This window comes from Phyllobates terribilis, unplaced genomic scaffold, assembly GCF_046119375.1.
Source record: "Phyllobates terribilis strain yellow unplaced genomic scaffold, ASM4611937v1 Scaffold_4__5_contigs__length_816908805, whole genome shotgun sequence".
NCBI lineage: Eukaryota > Metazoa > Chordata > Amphibia > Anura > Dendrobatidae > Phyllobates > Phyllobates terribilis.
In genome coordinates, this window is record NW_027362764.1 from 114,679,898 (window position 1) to 114,696,248 (window position 16,351).

Here is a 16,351-nt window from a genome sequence, read left to right on the forward strand (position 1 = left end):
TATAGACATATGATGCATATGTATAGGCACAGGATACATATATATATATAGACATATGATGCATATGTATAGGCACAGGATACATATATATAGACATATGATGCATATGTATAGGCACAGGCTACATATATATAGACATATGATGCATATGTATAGGCACAGGCTACATATATATAGACATATGATCCATATGTATAGGCACAGGATACATATATATAGACATATGATGCATATGTATAGGCACAGGATACATATATATAGACATATGATGCATATGTATAGGCACAGGATACATATATATAGACATATGATGCATATGTATAGGCACAGGATACATATATATAGACATATGATGCATATGTATAGGCACAAGATACATATATATAGACATATGATGCATATGTATAGGCACAGGATACATATATATAGACATATGATGCATATGTATAGGCACAGGATACATATATATATAGACATGTGATGCATATGTATAGGCACAGGATATATATATATATATATATATAGACATAGATGCATATGTATAGGCACTGGATGTATGCAGCCTCCTGGCAGAGCACACCTCGGGCAGCCCACGCCCACTCTCGCCTCCTATACTCGGAGCACAAGATCCTCATCTCTTCTGGCTTCTATTAGAAAGAGAAGAAGCTCCGGTGGCAGCCAATCAGCTGGGGGCCCCACTCGCTATAATATAGAGGCTGTAGCCTCCCTGCTCTCACAGCTCCTGAGTCCTCATTGCTCCTGCACTTACTGTCAGACCTTTTTTTTTTTTTTTTTTTTTTTCCTTTTTTTTTTTTCTGGAAACTTTTGGCCCTTTATCTGCAGCAGCCCCTGCACTCAGTGAGATCCCATGTGCAGCTCATTCTTCTCTGAGCACCTGTCCAGGAGGAGAGCGCTGGATCCTATCACGGGAGGACGTGCCAGGCGATCTGTCTGATCTTACACCATCACTGCTGTCACTGTCGCTGGATTCTCCGGCGCGATGCTCCTGCTGCTGAGAGCTCTGCTGCTTGGGGTCTTCATTAGCGCCCTGCTGCTTCCTCCTACCTCAGCATGTGGACCAGGCAGGGGGATTGGCAAGAGAAGACACCCTAAAAAGCTGACCCCATTAGCCTATAAGCAGTTTATCCCCAATGTGGTAGAGAAGACCCTGGGGGCCAGTGGAAGATATGAAGGAAAGATTACTAGGAACTCGGAAAGGTTTAAAGAGCTCACCCCAAATTATAACTCTGACATCATTTTTAAAGACGAGGAGAACACGGCAGCAGACAGGCTCATGACCCAGGTACATACATCACATCGTATATTAATTCCTACCACCCTCCTGGTCATTTGTCCCTATTCAATGCTCCCTGTTGTTTCTAGGTGTAAATTGCTCAATTGGATGTCACTGAATACAACCTGTTTCTCCAGTACCAGATATTACCCCACAATAACTGTTTTCTTGCTCAGAGTAATGACCTGATACCTTGTATCCATATCTTAAATACATAGTGATATCTGCTCAGTGGATGGACTTTGTCTTTTCCAGTCTACATTGTTTCATTCGATATCAATCATTCAACCTGTTCCACATTGGACACCCAGCACCTTCCAGCCTCTCTGCGCTAATCTGACACATTGTATCCAGCATTGAACTCCAGCTGTAATAGGCTCGATTGTATTAAGCTCTCATTCTTTCCTGACTTACATATTGGCAGACACTGGCCTCCTTCAATAAGGGGACTTTAGTATTTAGTGCCTAGTTATCCCTGCACAATAGCCAGGACAATCTTAATCGACCGCCCGCTCCTTTAAATCTGACTATAGCATTATATTCAGCATTGCTCATCGGAGCGTGAATATATTGATATGTATTTAAGGATGCCCGGTGCCATCCTCTAATACCTTCCCCTTGTCACTTGGCTACATGACATCATCCCTTCTAGAATGAGATATTGTAAATTAATAGGTTCCCAGAAAGGAGTAGTTGGAGATTTAACTCTATCCGCACCGGGACTTTTCTTGCATGGCAGTAGGGGGTATACAGAGGTCAGACAACTATGTGTGTGTCTATATGCATGTGTTTATATGTGTGTAATATATATATATATATATATATATATATATATATGCATGTGTTTAATCTGTGTAATATATATGTGTGTGTGTGTGTGTGTACATATGCATGTGTTCATATATGTGTATGTTGTGTATATATATGTGTATATATGTGGGTGTGCATGTTGTATATATGTGTGTATGTCTATATGCATGTAAATACATGTATGTTATGTGTTTATACATGTGTGTATGCATATGTGTATGTTATATATGTGGGTATATGCATGTGTTTACATATTTGTATGTTGTATATATATATGTGTGTATATGCATCTCTATATATGTGCATGTTGTATGTATGTTGTTATATATGTGCATGTTGTATATGTGTATGTTGTATAAATGTGTGTATGCATATGAGTATATTGTATATATGTGTGTGTATATGCCTGTGTTTATATATGTGTATGTTGTGTATATATATATATATATATATATATATATATATATATATATATATATATATATATATATGCATCTGTGTATATTGTATTTGAATATGTTTATATATGTATATGTTGTGTGTGTGGATTTTTGTGTGCTGTATACACATGTGTATATATATATTTCTAAATATATAGAGTTGAATGTTAACATACACACGTGTGTACGTTATGACACAGATTAGATAGATAGATAGATAGATAGATAGATAGATAGATAGATATGGGATAGATAGATAGATAGATAGATAGATAGATAGATAGATAGATAGATAGATAGATATGGGATAGACAGATAGATAGATAGATAGATAGATAGATAGATAGATAGATAGATAGATAGATAGATATGGGATAGACAGATAGATAGATAGATAGATAGATAGATAGATAGATAGACAGACAGGTTTGTATCCTGCCTCTCTAGGATTTCTCCTGTTCTTCCCAGTGACATGCTCCCCTAGGAATCTCTGAGCTGCCACCTTAAATTTCCTTGTCCCTTAAGGAACTGACTGCCAGATCAATTGAATGAGCACAGATCAGACAGCCGGGCTTGGGGGTCACCCTTCTTAACCCCAGTCCTGCCACAAGGCTAAGCAGCAACAAGCTTTCTTAGCTATGTATGTCTCACATCTGTTGATAATTGTAAATTCATCTTATATATAAATATATGTGTGTGGATGCAGAAAATGATCTGTGTGCAGACATGTCAGCTCCTTTCTATTGTATTACACTATACAGGGAGCCTGGTGTCAGCACTGAGCCCGCACATCCAGACCGACACATCTTCAGCTCCACTTACTCATCACTTGTATCGATCGCAACGGCTTGTGTTTCAGTTTGTGTGACTCTACTGCACGAAAATGGACAATGTTTGGAACCCAGGGGAAGGCAGACCTAATGCCCAATGACAGGGAGAAAAGCATTAGATAGATATATAGATAGATAGATAGATAGATAGATAGATAGATAGATAGATAGATAGATATGAGATAGATAGATAGATATTTAGAAAAAGAATAGAACAGCACACCATATAGTGTAAAAAAGTGTTTGTTTGTTTTTATTGAACCATTGTGGCCATGTTTTGGTTCTAGAGTGTGAACCTTTGCCACATTGGGCCAATTAAAAAAAATCACTTTTTACACTATATGGTATACTGCCTCCAGTTTCTATTTTAGATAGATAGATAGTTTTATAGATAAGAGATGGATGGATGGATGGATGGATGGATGGATAAATAGATAGATGATAGATATATACATATATTTACAGATAAGAGATAGAACGATAAAGAGATAGATTTATAGATTAGAGATGGATGGATGGATAGATAGATGATAGATAGATACATTGATACATTTACAGATAAAAATAGAGATTAAAAGATAAAGAGAGATTTTTAGATAAGTGATGGATAGATAGATAGATAGATAGATAGATAGATGCAGAGACTTTGAGTGTAGGCAGAAGTATAGTAGCTATCTCAGAGTTGGCACACAGATGTGGCTGTGCATGCTGCTGTCCTTTCTCTAAGGTGGGTGCCCATTTCTCCACTCTTTAGCCCCTGTGCCACTTTCTCCGCATTAGCTTGCAGTATATGAACTCCTGACCTCCTGTCAACTTTCCTTAAGAAAAATCAGCTAGCAGAAGTCATTTCTTCCTTCCCAGTGCCCATCTAGGCAGGGATGGTGCCACATATGGGACAATATGAGGGCAGCCTCTCACCCTGCAGGCTGTGGCACCTGTATCTGCAGGCTTCTGCTTCCTCACCAAGGTTTAAGCCCATGTAAAGAGGCCAATAATGTCTTGTTCAGGTACATTCTTGGCAGGTGCTCGGACCCGCCTCACCAGTCTATCTAGTATGTAAAGATTTTCACTCAATGACTCTGTTAAACTTTCAAAATGTTTGTTTAATGCTTTAGTTACTAGTTAATATTAACTGAAGTGGGAGAGACAAGGCAAAATGACAGACTGGGCACAGAAGTGCACACAAGTGAGGGATGAGAGGAGGAAGCTGTATACAGATTACTGTAGCACTATGTGATGTGATCTATCTAGTCTTCTGCATATTAAGCTTCTGCTTGGGTGAGAACAATGCATTTCTATGAATGAAGTGACATCCAGGTGTTAAGCAGACACCTAGGAGCATAGGGCCTATGAGGAATGTGTAGAGATCAGCCTGGTGTTCTGGAAACCCACCAGGTTGTTTACCCTAACAGGTAACTGCTAAGTGTTTCCATTTGAGAAGAGATTAGGAGCTGGCAGGGAGATCTTGTTGTACAACACAAAGCCTTAGGTCTGGCTGCCCTGCTGAGCTTCACTTTTGCTGAGCAGAATTGGGGTTGATTTGTGGCACACGACTCAGTGAATTCATGAATAGTCTAATCTTCACGGTCTTGACTTTGACAATACAACTGTAGCTGGTACAAAAGGACTAGGGTCTGCCTAACCCATTTAAGAAGGTCTATTTGAGGAGCATCTCAAATCCTGGTCAGTGTGTAATGAAGAAATATTATGGCAATTAATGAAAAACTTGCAGTGTATCTAACCCAAGCATGAAATACAATTTCACTACAATCTGCAAACTTGGCAAAAAGTCTTATATTAGCCTGTATTAAACCATGAAAACACATAATCTGTAATTCTTTTCTTCCCCCAAAAGTGATGATTAGTATTACTTATGTATTGTAGTATAATACTGTGTACATAGTAATTGAGAACAGTTCCAAACTGGGATTATGTGCAAGTTTAATGGCAAGGTGTGAAAGAAACTTCTAAACATAAGTAGGCAATGAGTATGTAAAAAATAGAGTATATAAGAATCCCACACTCAACCCCAAGTTTTAGGTTTACATTTCTTAGTAGGAGAAGGGAAGGTCTACACTGGAAGTTAGGGTCAGTTGCAAGTAGTCCCATCTCAACTTAGTTTGTCTAATATGTAGGTCTACATGGAAAATTAGATATGTTTTCATTGTTCAGTTCATGGTGCCCAAGTTTCCGCTCTACTTTTCATCATAGACAATGTAAAAATGTGCATTTCGCTTTTTTGTCTTCATGCTGTACATGTAAAGTTGAAGTTAGATCAATTCATAGTCTTCAATTGCACTTCTCAGTGGACAATAAGGTCCATGCAAAGGCTTTCATCAGAAGTTGTGGTTTCTGAGTTGGAGATTTACATTAGAAATTAGGATCAAAGTCTTCATGTATTAAGAACATGATGCAAGAAGGTGGTAAATACATTACACTTTGCTGTTACAACTTTTGTAAACTCAACTTCCTTTACCTGAATGATTCTTATGAACATGAATAATCACTGACTATCCTCTACATTTGTAAATCATTCAGGTTTTGTTTGAAGTACAGCCCTTGTCATTTCTGCCCAGGTCATTTATATTGCTTTTTCTTTTGGCATAAATCCTTTAAAAAAAGATTTCTATGACCTGAAGAAAGGAGATTGAGAGTAATAGGGAAAGCCATGTATTGATGTCATACAACTGAAGGAGAATAGTGACATTCAAGATAAATAATGTTTGTTCACTCCTTGTCTTAAAGTACAAGTCACCTGTTATTTTAACATTGTTATCTCCTGAGTCCCTGCCCTATCTGGTTTACAATTCCCAGCATGTTTTCTTCACTGGAAGAAGAAATGGAGTTTTTTAAGTAGTGATCTCTATAGATGTTTGAAACTGAGTGTGTCTGAGGCACTTTACAAGCTAGAAATACCTCCTGCACTAAGAACCCTAGTGAGTGATCTGCAAGGTGAGGTCTTGTCCAGTAGATAATGGTGCGTCAGGGCATTGAGAAACTTTTCAACAAGGAATTAATGTGAAAAGGATCCACAGACTTTCCGGTGTATAAATCCTGGTTTCCCATTTAGAGACCTGACAGCATTTGTCTTCTGGAACAAGTTTCATAGGGTTAAAGTCCATCACTGCATTAGTGTAAGGTGGCATGGTGATTGAGTGACGTCTTTAGATTCCAAAACACTTTCCTCGGTTCCCTTAACATTCCCATGTCTGTAGGTTATTTGGCTTTTTTTTTGCTGGTCAGATTCTAATAGTACAATGACTTTCAGGAACATCCAAGAGGAAGGTGTTGGTAAAAAGGAGAATGACTGTATCATAGACCTAGAAGAGCAGATCCTGCCTCAAGACATGATCTAAAGTTATCCATTTGTAGTTGATGTATCTGCCATTAGATGACATTGTGACATGATAAATTCGTTTTTTTATCTGGAAACAAACTCAAGGGGAACCTTATATTCTTGTGTGATGCTTGAGGGACATCACTTATACAATGTAACAGATAATGCTGTAAGACCGTGTTCCTCAACTCCAGTCCTCCACAGCCACCAACAGATCAAGTTTTCAGGAATTCCCTAGAATTGCACAGGTGATGGAGTTATCAGCTGGGCAACACTAAGGGAATCCTGAAAACCTGCACTGTTGGTGGCTCTTGAGGACTGGAGTTGGGGAACACTGCTATAAGACATAGCAGGTAACAAGAAAGTTTAATATTTAAAGGGAAGTGTTAATGGTCTGTAGGAATTTGGCCGCCTATTCTTAAGTTAAATACCTATTCATTCTGCTATAACATGCTCGAAAGTTTACTTAACAGAATCAAGCAGTAAAGTACTGGCAAGTGGACAGGGCAATAAATGTATTTGAACTCAAGAAAGCTGTAATTGAGCCCATCTGTATTAGAAAAGCTTTCTTATCATAAATGAGTAACCTCCATATCACAAACCTGTCCTGCAGGTTCTTGCCATAGTTTGGAGTTTTTGTTTGTCACAAATAACACCATTCTACTACTTTTCTGTATGCTATTGCCTTCTAGAGATGTAAAGACAGACTCAATGCCTTGGCTATCTCAGTGATGAACCAGTGGCCAGGGGTGAAACTTCGGGTCACAGAGGGATGGGATGAAGATGGACACCATTCAGAAGAGTCATTACATTATGAGGGTCGGGCAGTGGACATCACCACCTCTGATAGGGAACGTAGTAAATATGGCATGTTGGCAAGACTGGCAGTAGAGGCTGGATTTGACTGGGTCTACTATGAATCCAAAGCTCATATTCATTGCTCGGTGAAAGCAGGTAAGATCCTTCAAGGCAATATATCTTATTGAAGAACTGTAACTACCAATATATTTGCTGGCACATTTCCAGAACTTATAAAAAATACACTTTTCTACTGCTGCTCCAGAAACTATGAATCACCTTAACACCATCAGAATGGAATTAGAAGAAGTTAGGGGAGATTTTTTTTTTACATCTTATAATATACTTTTTAATCCCAAAAGAGGTTTTCTTTGCTTTTACAAAGCTATTTAAAAAGTATCAATTTCAGTGTATATTGTTTGTTTCTGGCTCACTGCTACATTTAGTAAATACAGAATATAAAGATAGATTTACAGTCTCCTATATTTCCTGTTCCTGCATGTTATTAAAGTTCAATGCACTATGAGTGACTCATAATAAGAATAATATCGTAGTCTGATGATAATTTTACGATTTGTAGTATCTACTTCCAGTATTATTTATCCATTGCATTATTTTTTATGGCTTCCAGAGATTGTTGTTGTTCTTAGCAATGTGAACGGTAGTAAACGATCAAACGTTGAGGTTTTTTCATGATACACAACAGGGCCTTTACAAGTCCCCAATAGCCTATAAAGGAAATATGTTTTTAATTTAGACTATTCCCTTAGTATGGATATTTAGCACTGATATAGAAGTTAATTAAAATTTCACCGGCTCTGTTGTGTTCCATCAACAAAATTAGTTCTCAGAAGTTCTGTGGTTTCTGAGACAAACAGAAACTAATAAATTTAAAAACTTCCTCAACTTTTACAAATGCATTAGGCTTGGTACCTGCTTACTAAATTTGCAAGCTGGCTCTAAAGTTAATGCAGAGGTAGACAACCTGTTGCTTTCTCTGGCAATTCCTTGGAGTAAAAGATCTGTTACCTTGACTATATACTGCGCAGTAGCAATAGTTACTAATGATTATCCTTCAGGTTGTGTCCACTTTGCTACATGTATTTTTTTATGATATGTACTATATATTATAGTTTTTATAGTGCTTATGTGATTATGTAGTTACAAAGCTCTAAAACATTAAGGTTCATAAATCAAATTGACCTATCTGGAAAGCTCCCAATTGTCGGCTATGGCACTGCTGCTGTAGTTAGCACCTGCCTGCTTCAACACACACACACACACACACACACACACACACACACACACACACACACTCACACTTTTTTTTACTTACAATCATACCTTGATTTCATCACCATATTTACATAGAGCAGAGAGCTTGCCCAGTAAGAGGACCGGGTCTTGTAGCTGTCCAATATTGTGCACTATATTGTGCACTAACCATGTGTCCTATGCCGCAAAAAAAGTAGAAATTAAGACTAAAGACCAAAATATTGTGCCTTTATATAAGTAAAAAAAAATGTGTTTACTAATAGATGGAAATATAGAAGACAGATAGATAGATGATTGATATGATGAGATATAGACAGATAGATAGATAATAGATGATTAATAGATATTAGATAGACATGAAAAAATTAAAAAGGCAACGTTCGAAAATTTGCAAAAGAAAAGTGGACTTTAATCAGCCCATGTGGTTCACAGAACCTGTAAAAAAGGTTCTATGAACCGAAACGTTACCACATGGGCTGATTAAAGGCCACTTTTCTTTTGCAATTTTTGGAGTGCTGCATCTCTTATTTTTTCATATATTATAACAATTTAATCTTTGTTTGGGAGGCCTCCTACCCTTTTTATTTAACTGTTGTGCTGTTCCTTTATCTGATTTATAGATAGATAGATTTACTTATCAACTATTGAATGACCAAATGAAATATCTAAATATCTGAAATACGTTTATGGTTGTCATATATCTATACTGGGCTACAACTTGTGTCTTTCAGTCTTAGCTGTTGTAAAAGCTACAGCTTGCAGTAAGCCATGGTGGATGTTGTAGTTTTCTGAGGTTGGATCCCATGCCCACCACTGAATTAAAACTATTGGCAGACTTTGCATTTGGAGGATGACATTGAGTTCCCAGCAGACATGCTATAATATTCTGGTGCCTGTGCACACAAGTCTTCCCCATTTGATTACATTGTACCCTGACTGTGATGTATTGAGGTGCCACATAAGGTCGTGTGACTGTGCTATAGTGAATTCAGGAGATGCTTACTGCTAAATCTTGGCAGCCATTGTCCGAACTCTGTTTCATGCAGGAGAATTTGATGAGGAGATTATCGCCCATAGTTTATCTCTATTTAAGATATCTTGTTTACTGAAAGTATGATCCTGGACAATGGGTCCCTGAGATGAGAATTATTATCACCATGACACAGGGTGGGGAGGAAGATTGATCTCTGGAGGGTATTTAGAGAAAACCATTACATTTAAAATTCAAATACCAGTTCAGAGTGTCTTGGAAAGTGTCTGTACTGTGCAAACAGTCCCTCTTGGATTTTGGAGTGTATGTGTGTGAATTGGCACACAGTGTCCCTGCACCTGAGTAAATAGGGGGAGAAGCTGGGAAGAAAATGAAGCATCCACTCTTCCAAGAGTGCTCCCATTTTGTTATAAGGAATCAGAATGACAATTGGATTTTAATTAGGGAACCCAAACAAGAGCTACTCAAAGCCTTCAAATCTTCACACCTCAGCCAATTCACTGATGTATTTGTAGTGTGGCTGTATAGGGTCAGATCTATTCAACTACCCCCAAAATATACAAACAAAGCTGTTCTCTGCTTGGGGCTTGTTCCATGGGACTGCACAGTAGCCCACCAGACACTACAACGAATGCACAAAGTGATTGCGACAAGCAATTTCCCTGGACTTCTTGTTTTTCGTAACTTTGTTTAATTTGTTAACTAGAAGTGATAAAGTCGTTAGGAGATAAATAAAAACTCATTCTCACCCCTCTTGTTCTTTCGTGAGAGAATCATTAGTGATGAGGTCACAAAGTAGCAGTTTAAGTGTTTATTGAGCAGTTTAATGATGGGTAACAAGGATTCGGGAAGTTAAATCTCGGAATGTAACAAGAATTAGCTCAGTCAGAAAATTGATTGATGGATTATTTAGATAGGCAGACAGTGGCACAGTGGCATACTGCATGGGTATGGTGCAGATAAGTGCAACTATATATATATTATATATATATATATATATATATATATATATATATATATATATATATATATATACACACACACATATATTTACTCCTAATAGCAATCATATCTCGATCTGACCATATCTATACAAAGCAGAGAGATTACCCATTAAGAGGAATATGTCTTATGGCTGAAGAATATTGTGCACCGACCATCTGTCCTATATGGTCATAAATTTCTACTTTTACCCCTAAAGTGGGAAAACTGTACCCATGGTGTATATATATATATGAAACAGAAAGAAATAGATAGATCCATAGACAGACAGATAGATTTATAGGATAGATTGATTGATTGAATAAATGATTGATAGATAGATAGATAGATAGATAGATAGATAGATAGATAGATAGATAGACATATAGATATATAGGATAGCAATATTGATAGAATACATGATTGATAGATGTGATAATAGATAGAATAGCTAGATTGGTAGAATAGATGATAGATATATGATAGAATAAATGATTGATAGAATGAATAGATGATAAATTGATAGAATACAAGGTAGATAGATGATTGATAGATGATAGATAGATAGATAGATAGATAGATAGATAATAGACAGATAGATAGATAGAATAAATGATACACAGAATAAATGATTGATAGAGTGAATAGATGATAGATATATGGTAATTAGATAGTTACAGGTGTTTGATAGACTTTCAGTGTTTTTCAGCTTTTCATAGAACAGATGTTAGTGTCGCATGTTCTCATATCGGGAGGTGGTCAGGTCTTGTGCGATTTGTCTTGTCGGTGACGATACTTTTCCAATCTTATCACGATTTTAGTCATTATTCTCTGTCTGATAAGAGGCATATGGAGCCAGCAATGCTGATCCGCTATTACAGTCCTGTACAGGGAATATTTCCATGAAAAATGTATAAAGGCTTTAGATAAAAGTTGTCAAAATGTAAATTCCCTTGTAATTTTGGCTATGTGTGATTTTCAGCTTACTTATTTTTTACTTCTTTATTGCAGAGAATTCAGTAGCTGCCAAGTCGGGTGGTTGCTTCCCCGGCAATGCCACAGTGTGGACAGAGGGTGGTGGCACCAAAGTGGTGAAGGACCTGATGCCCGGGGATCGGGTGTTGGCTGCTGATGAGGATGGGAACATGGTCTACAGCGACTTCCTCCTGTTCATAGACAGAGAACAGAATGTCAAGAAGTCGTTCTATGTCATAGAGACATCTCAGCCCAGGGAGACCATCCGCCTGACTGCTGCCCATCTCATGTTCGTGTCAGAGAGTCCATCCAATGGCACAAGATCTTTCAAGTCTGTTTTTGCCAGTAATATAAATCCTGGAGATCGGGTGTTCATAGCTAACCAAACCTCTATGAGCCTAAGGGAGGTGACAGTAGAGCGAGTCCACCTGGAAGAAGACATTGGAGCTTATGCCCCAGTGACCTCTCATGGCACAGTGGTCATTAATGGAGTGTTGGCATCTTGTTATGCAGTCATTGAAGAACACAGCTGGGCACATATGGCATTTGCCCCTCTCAGAATTGCCTTTAAACTTTTCTCCTTCCTTTCCCCTCAAGACTATAAACCATCACCCAGCCACCTTCATGTTGAAGGTATTCACTGGTACTCACAAGTCCTTTACCAGTTAGGAACTTGGATCTTGGATAATGACTCTCTTCACCCACTGGGAATGTCAGGGAGGTCCAGCTGAAAGATCAAGACATTGAAAAAAAGACATTCATTTTTAATGTAGGACACTTCAAAGTAGACACTAAGGAACAAAACTTTCCCCCAAAACTCTTGTCATTGCTATTATTTTTTGTATTATTATGTTGCCTCATGTTGTACTTTTTGTCTTGTTTTTTCAGTTTTTTTTTCTATTGAATATTTTATTTATTTGTTCTTGTAATAGAGGTATAATATGAACTGGACATTCAAGAAGCCTTAACTAGTTTCTTTGATAATTTATTGTCATGTGGACATTCAATGAACTCACTGAAGCTCTCTATGTTGAGTTCAGGTTGACACAGCAGATTCTATTTTTCTACATGTCAAGTCAGTCCTAACTTTTTTGGTACTGTCCACTCACCCATCACCCTTGTCTTTGTCTACCTTATCCTGACAGGCCTCTCTTGTAGGTGTTTTCTTAAAGATCTAGCTAGGTCTGGCTGTCACTAAAGTGTTAAATAATTGTAAGACTTGTCTCAAATGGGGGGCTAGTAAATTATATTTTTCTACGCAGAAATGTAAATTAGATTTTTTTTTTGTTTTCAGAGATCAATACTGACTGAATTACATTTCGTTATTTGAAATAGTGTACAATACGAGAATATATTATTTTAATTTAAATAGTTTCACAACGTAACGTTATGGCTTATTATCTATGTTTGTTTATTTGTTATGTTTTTGTTTTTTTGTTGTTTTTTTTTTCATTCTTTTGTATCAACTTGCATCTGCTCACGTTCATAGAACTTACAAGACTGTTACACAAAATTCCAATGTTGGCTCATTTTATGTTTTTTTTTTTCCTTCTAAACAGTAGGAATCTTGTCATTTTAACCTCAAAGAGTTTATTAGAAAGTAATGATATTTTTGAAGAAGATAAAAAGTGCACATGAATTAGGACCTCCAGTGGATGAAGACTGTTGATGATTTGCATTAATAAATTGAATAACCGCTGTAAATTTACTAAAATGTATTTTTTGGAATACTTTGTAACGGCTTTAATAGTTTTATAGAAATAAAGTGTGTTATGCACATCTTGCTTGGTATTTCCTACTGACATGTCCACATTCTATTCATTTACTAGATAGGATGGGGTGTTTGCTATACATTTCATATAATGCTTTTTTTTATCATTTCTGTTTTTTATTTTATTTGTTTATTGCTTATTCTTTTCTTAGCTGCAACAGGATCAATTTCGACACTAACCGCAAATTAGAGCAGGAGCACAGGACTGTTTTTCTAAGAAAAAAAGAAAGTTTCTCCATATTCTCCAATATGTCAGTCTGTGAGAATCGGACCGCACTCAAATGTCATCAGAGTGCAGTCTGATTTTTTTTTTCAAACCCATAGACTTGAATTGGTGAGTCTCATCAGATTTCAGAGTCAAATCATAGTAGATTCTGTGTGTGAAAAAAATAGGCCATCTGCAGTGCCTCATTGAATAACATGGGTCAGTGCGCTAGCCGATAAAAAAATTCAGATAGCACTCATCCAATTTATATATATTTAACGAGCCCTTATAGAGATTGATTAGCTAGATCATTAAGAATAGCCTGTAGTGTGGTTGGTAAGCCTAATTAAACCATACGACAAAGTTATCATTTATTCCTTTACGTTTAATTAATATTCCAAGTTTTTACTGTTGTAGCCTGCTTAATTATGTCATTATTATCTAGATGTATAAGATTATAGTTGACATATCTGCAAAGCAACAGATAAAACATCCTATTTATGCAGATTGATACATAAGCTGACATCCATATTATATGTGAGGTGCAATATTTTAACACAGGAAGTGAGATGAGGGAAGTTCTGGAGGTGTTTTGGCACTGCAGGTCCCAGCATACTGGTTTGTGTAAAATCCACTCTTTCATCCACAAAGTCCCACCTTTGGAGACTTTTTTTTTTCTTTTGCTTAAATGCATGTAAATATTTTTGCAATTGGGTTGCATTACACATTTTGCACCTTTTGGTTTCTGTAGGCTCTTTGTTTTCCTGCATATTCAACTTTAATATGGTTTGTGGTTATATGTCAGCTGAGAGGAGTTCGGAAAAAGAGAGCTAAAAGAGTTACAAACTCTCTGTCAGATCCTCATAATGGGCTGACTGATGGATTCTCAGTTAACTCATTCTGCAGTCAGCAATAGTGCAACACAGAGGCTCTAGAGGGCAAACAGTGCAACATTTTTTAGGTAACCCAACTGCAAAACTGTTATTTTTTTAAGCCAAAGTTATATGCATTTAAATAAAAAAAAGTCACCAAAGGCGGGCAACTCCTTTAAGTGCCCAAAGGACTAGTTTCAATATACCCTATAAATAAGCTTTGCGGGTTTGTTTAACTGTCAGGTTCATGAAGTCCAGAGGTATGCCTTAAAAATATGTGCAAGTCCAATGATGCTTATGGGTACAGAGATGGCAAACTGAAATGCAATAATAATATCAACTGTTTTACAATTTTTGTCACCACAATTTTTTAAACTGGGACTCAATAACAACTTATTGCTTGTGGCAAGATCTTGCACTTGCATGAACTAGCTATTTTGACAAGTACATAATTATTTTACGCAATATTGCGTCTCATATTATGTGAATGTGGGATGCAATATTGTGCATGTGAACTATGTCCCATGTCACAATATTGTGTAGATTGTACAATATGAGGACCTAAGGACCATATTGAGGAACAAATTGCATGTAATTGGTGACTATTGCAGACATAAATACTATGGTATTAGTATTGCATCTGTGTGCTTATACTTGTTGATTAATGGCGATATTGATATATTTTTTGTGCAATCTGGATATCCCATGAAGTTGAATATACTCCCTAATGCATAATATTTCTATACATTTCTCCACATCAGTTGCTTTATTAGATGTTGTACTCCAAAAATTTGCAGCCTAAGGCTGGGCTTACATTTTTTCTGGATTTTGAATTGGATCTCCTTCAAAATGCTTTGTCAAAGAGTGTTTGAAGCAGATTTTCATAATGATTTTGAAATGGATCTGCTTAAGGATCCATCAGTCATATCACTATGCCCCTAAAACTTACTATATTATGTAGTAAGACTACAGCAATAAGTGGCAGGCCGTCCATAGAAATACATTGAATAGTTAATGTAATTTATGAGTTTATGGAATAGCTAAGTAAAAATGTAATTCTATAAGATTAGAAAAACTGGACTGCTTTCTTCCAAAAATAGCGCCCCTATTTTCCATAGGTTGTGTAAGATATTGCAACTTAGCCATATTTAATTAAAGGTATTGTCCACTACTTGGACAACCCCATCTCAATCACTGTGTTCCCCCAAGTAAAATAATAACACCTATACTCACTTCCGATGCGGGCGCTATTCCAATGGAGTCTTAGGGCTCTCATGGCATTGTTATGTCATGGGAGCCCTGCGGCCAATCAGCGGCCACTTCACTCTTCCCTCCTTCATACTAATCCTGGTAGTGAGAGCTGCGGCTGCTCTCTGACTTCCTTTGGATATCAGATTTCTCCGAAGAAGAGAAGAGTGAAGTGGCCACTGATTGGCGCCGAGATTGGAGTATAAGTGTTATTATTTTACTTGGGGGGAACACAGTGATTGAGAAGGGGTTGTCCGAGGAGTGGACCACCCGTTTAAATGTAAAAGGGGTTGAGGTGCAATACCAGACACAGCCATGTAGAAAAAAAAATAGACGTTAGCCTATTATTATTATGCATGGTCATATGGCACCATCATATCCAACAGCCTTTTACAGACGTCATCATCACTGTCCCCATTGGGGCTCACAATCTAGTTTCCCGATCAGTATGTCTTTGGAGTGTGGGAGGAAACTGGAGAATCCGGAGGAAACCCACACAAACATGGGGAGAACATACAAACTCC

General features: G+C 37.3%; 1 protein-coding gene across 1 annotated transcript; it reads left to right on the forward strand.

Annotated features, from left to right (window-relative positions):
• The first annotated feature begins 627 nt into the window (after positions 1-627).
• Positions 628-13,510, forward strand: SHH (sonic hedgehog signaling molecule). Its single transcript, XM_073677693.1, has 3 exons — positions 628-1,303; positions 7,404-7,665; positions 11,768-13,510. Exons 1-3 carry the CDS (start codon positions 1,001-1,003, stop codon positions 12,460-12,462), a joined length of 1,260 nt encoding a protein of 419 aa, XP_073533794.1. The 5' UTR covers positions 628-1,000; the 3' UTR covers positions 12,463-13,510.
• The last annotated feature ends 2,841 nt before the right edge of the window (positions 13,511-16,351 follow it).

Excerpts from the sequence above, each read along its gene's own strand:
- SHH (XM_073677693.1), top strand. The coding sequence starts at position 1,001 with ATGCTCCTGCTGCTGAGAGCTCTGCTGCTTGGGGTCTTCATTAGCGCC. Across the intron at positions 1,304-7,403 it reads CAGACAGGCTCATGACCCAG|AGATGTAAAGACAGACTCAA; the intron begins GTACATACATCA and ends ATTGCCTTCTAG. Across the intron at positions 7,666-11,767 it reads TCATTGCTCGGTGAAAGCAG|AGAATTCAGTAGCTGCCAAG; the intron begins GTAAGATCCTTC and ends TCTTTATTGCAG.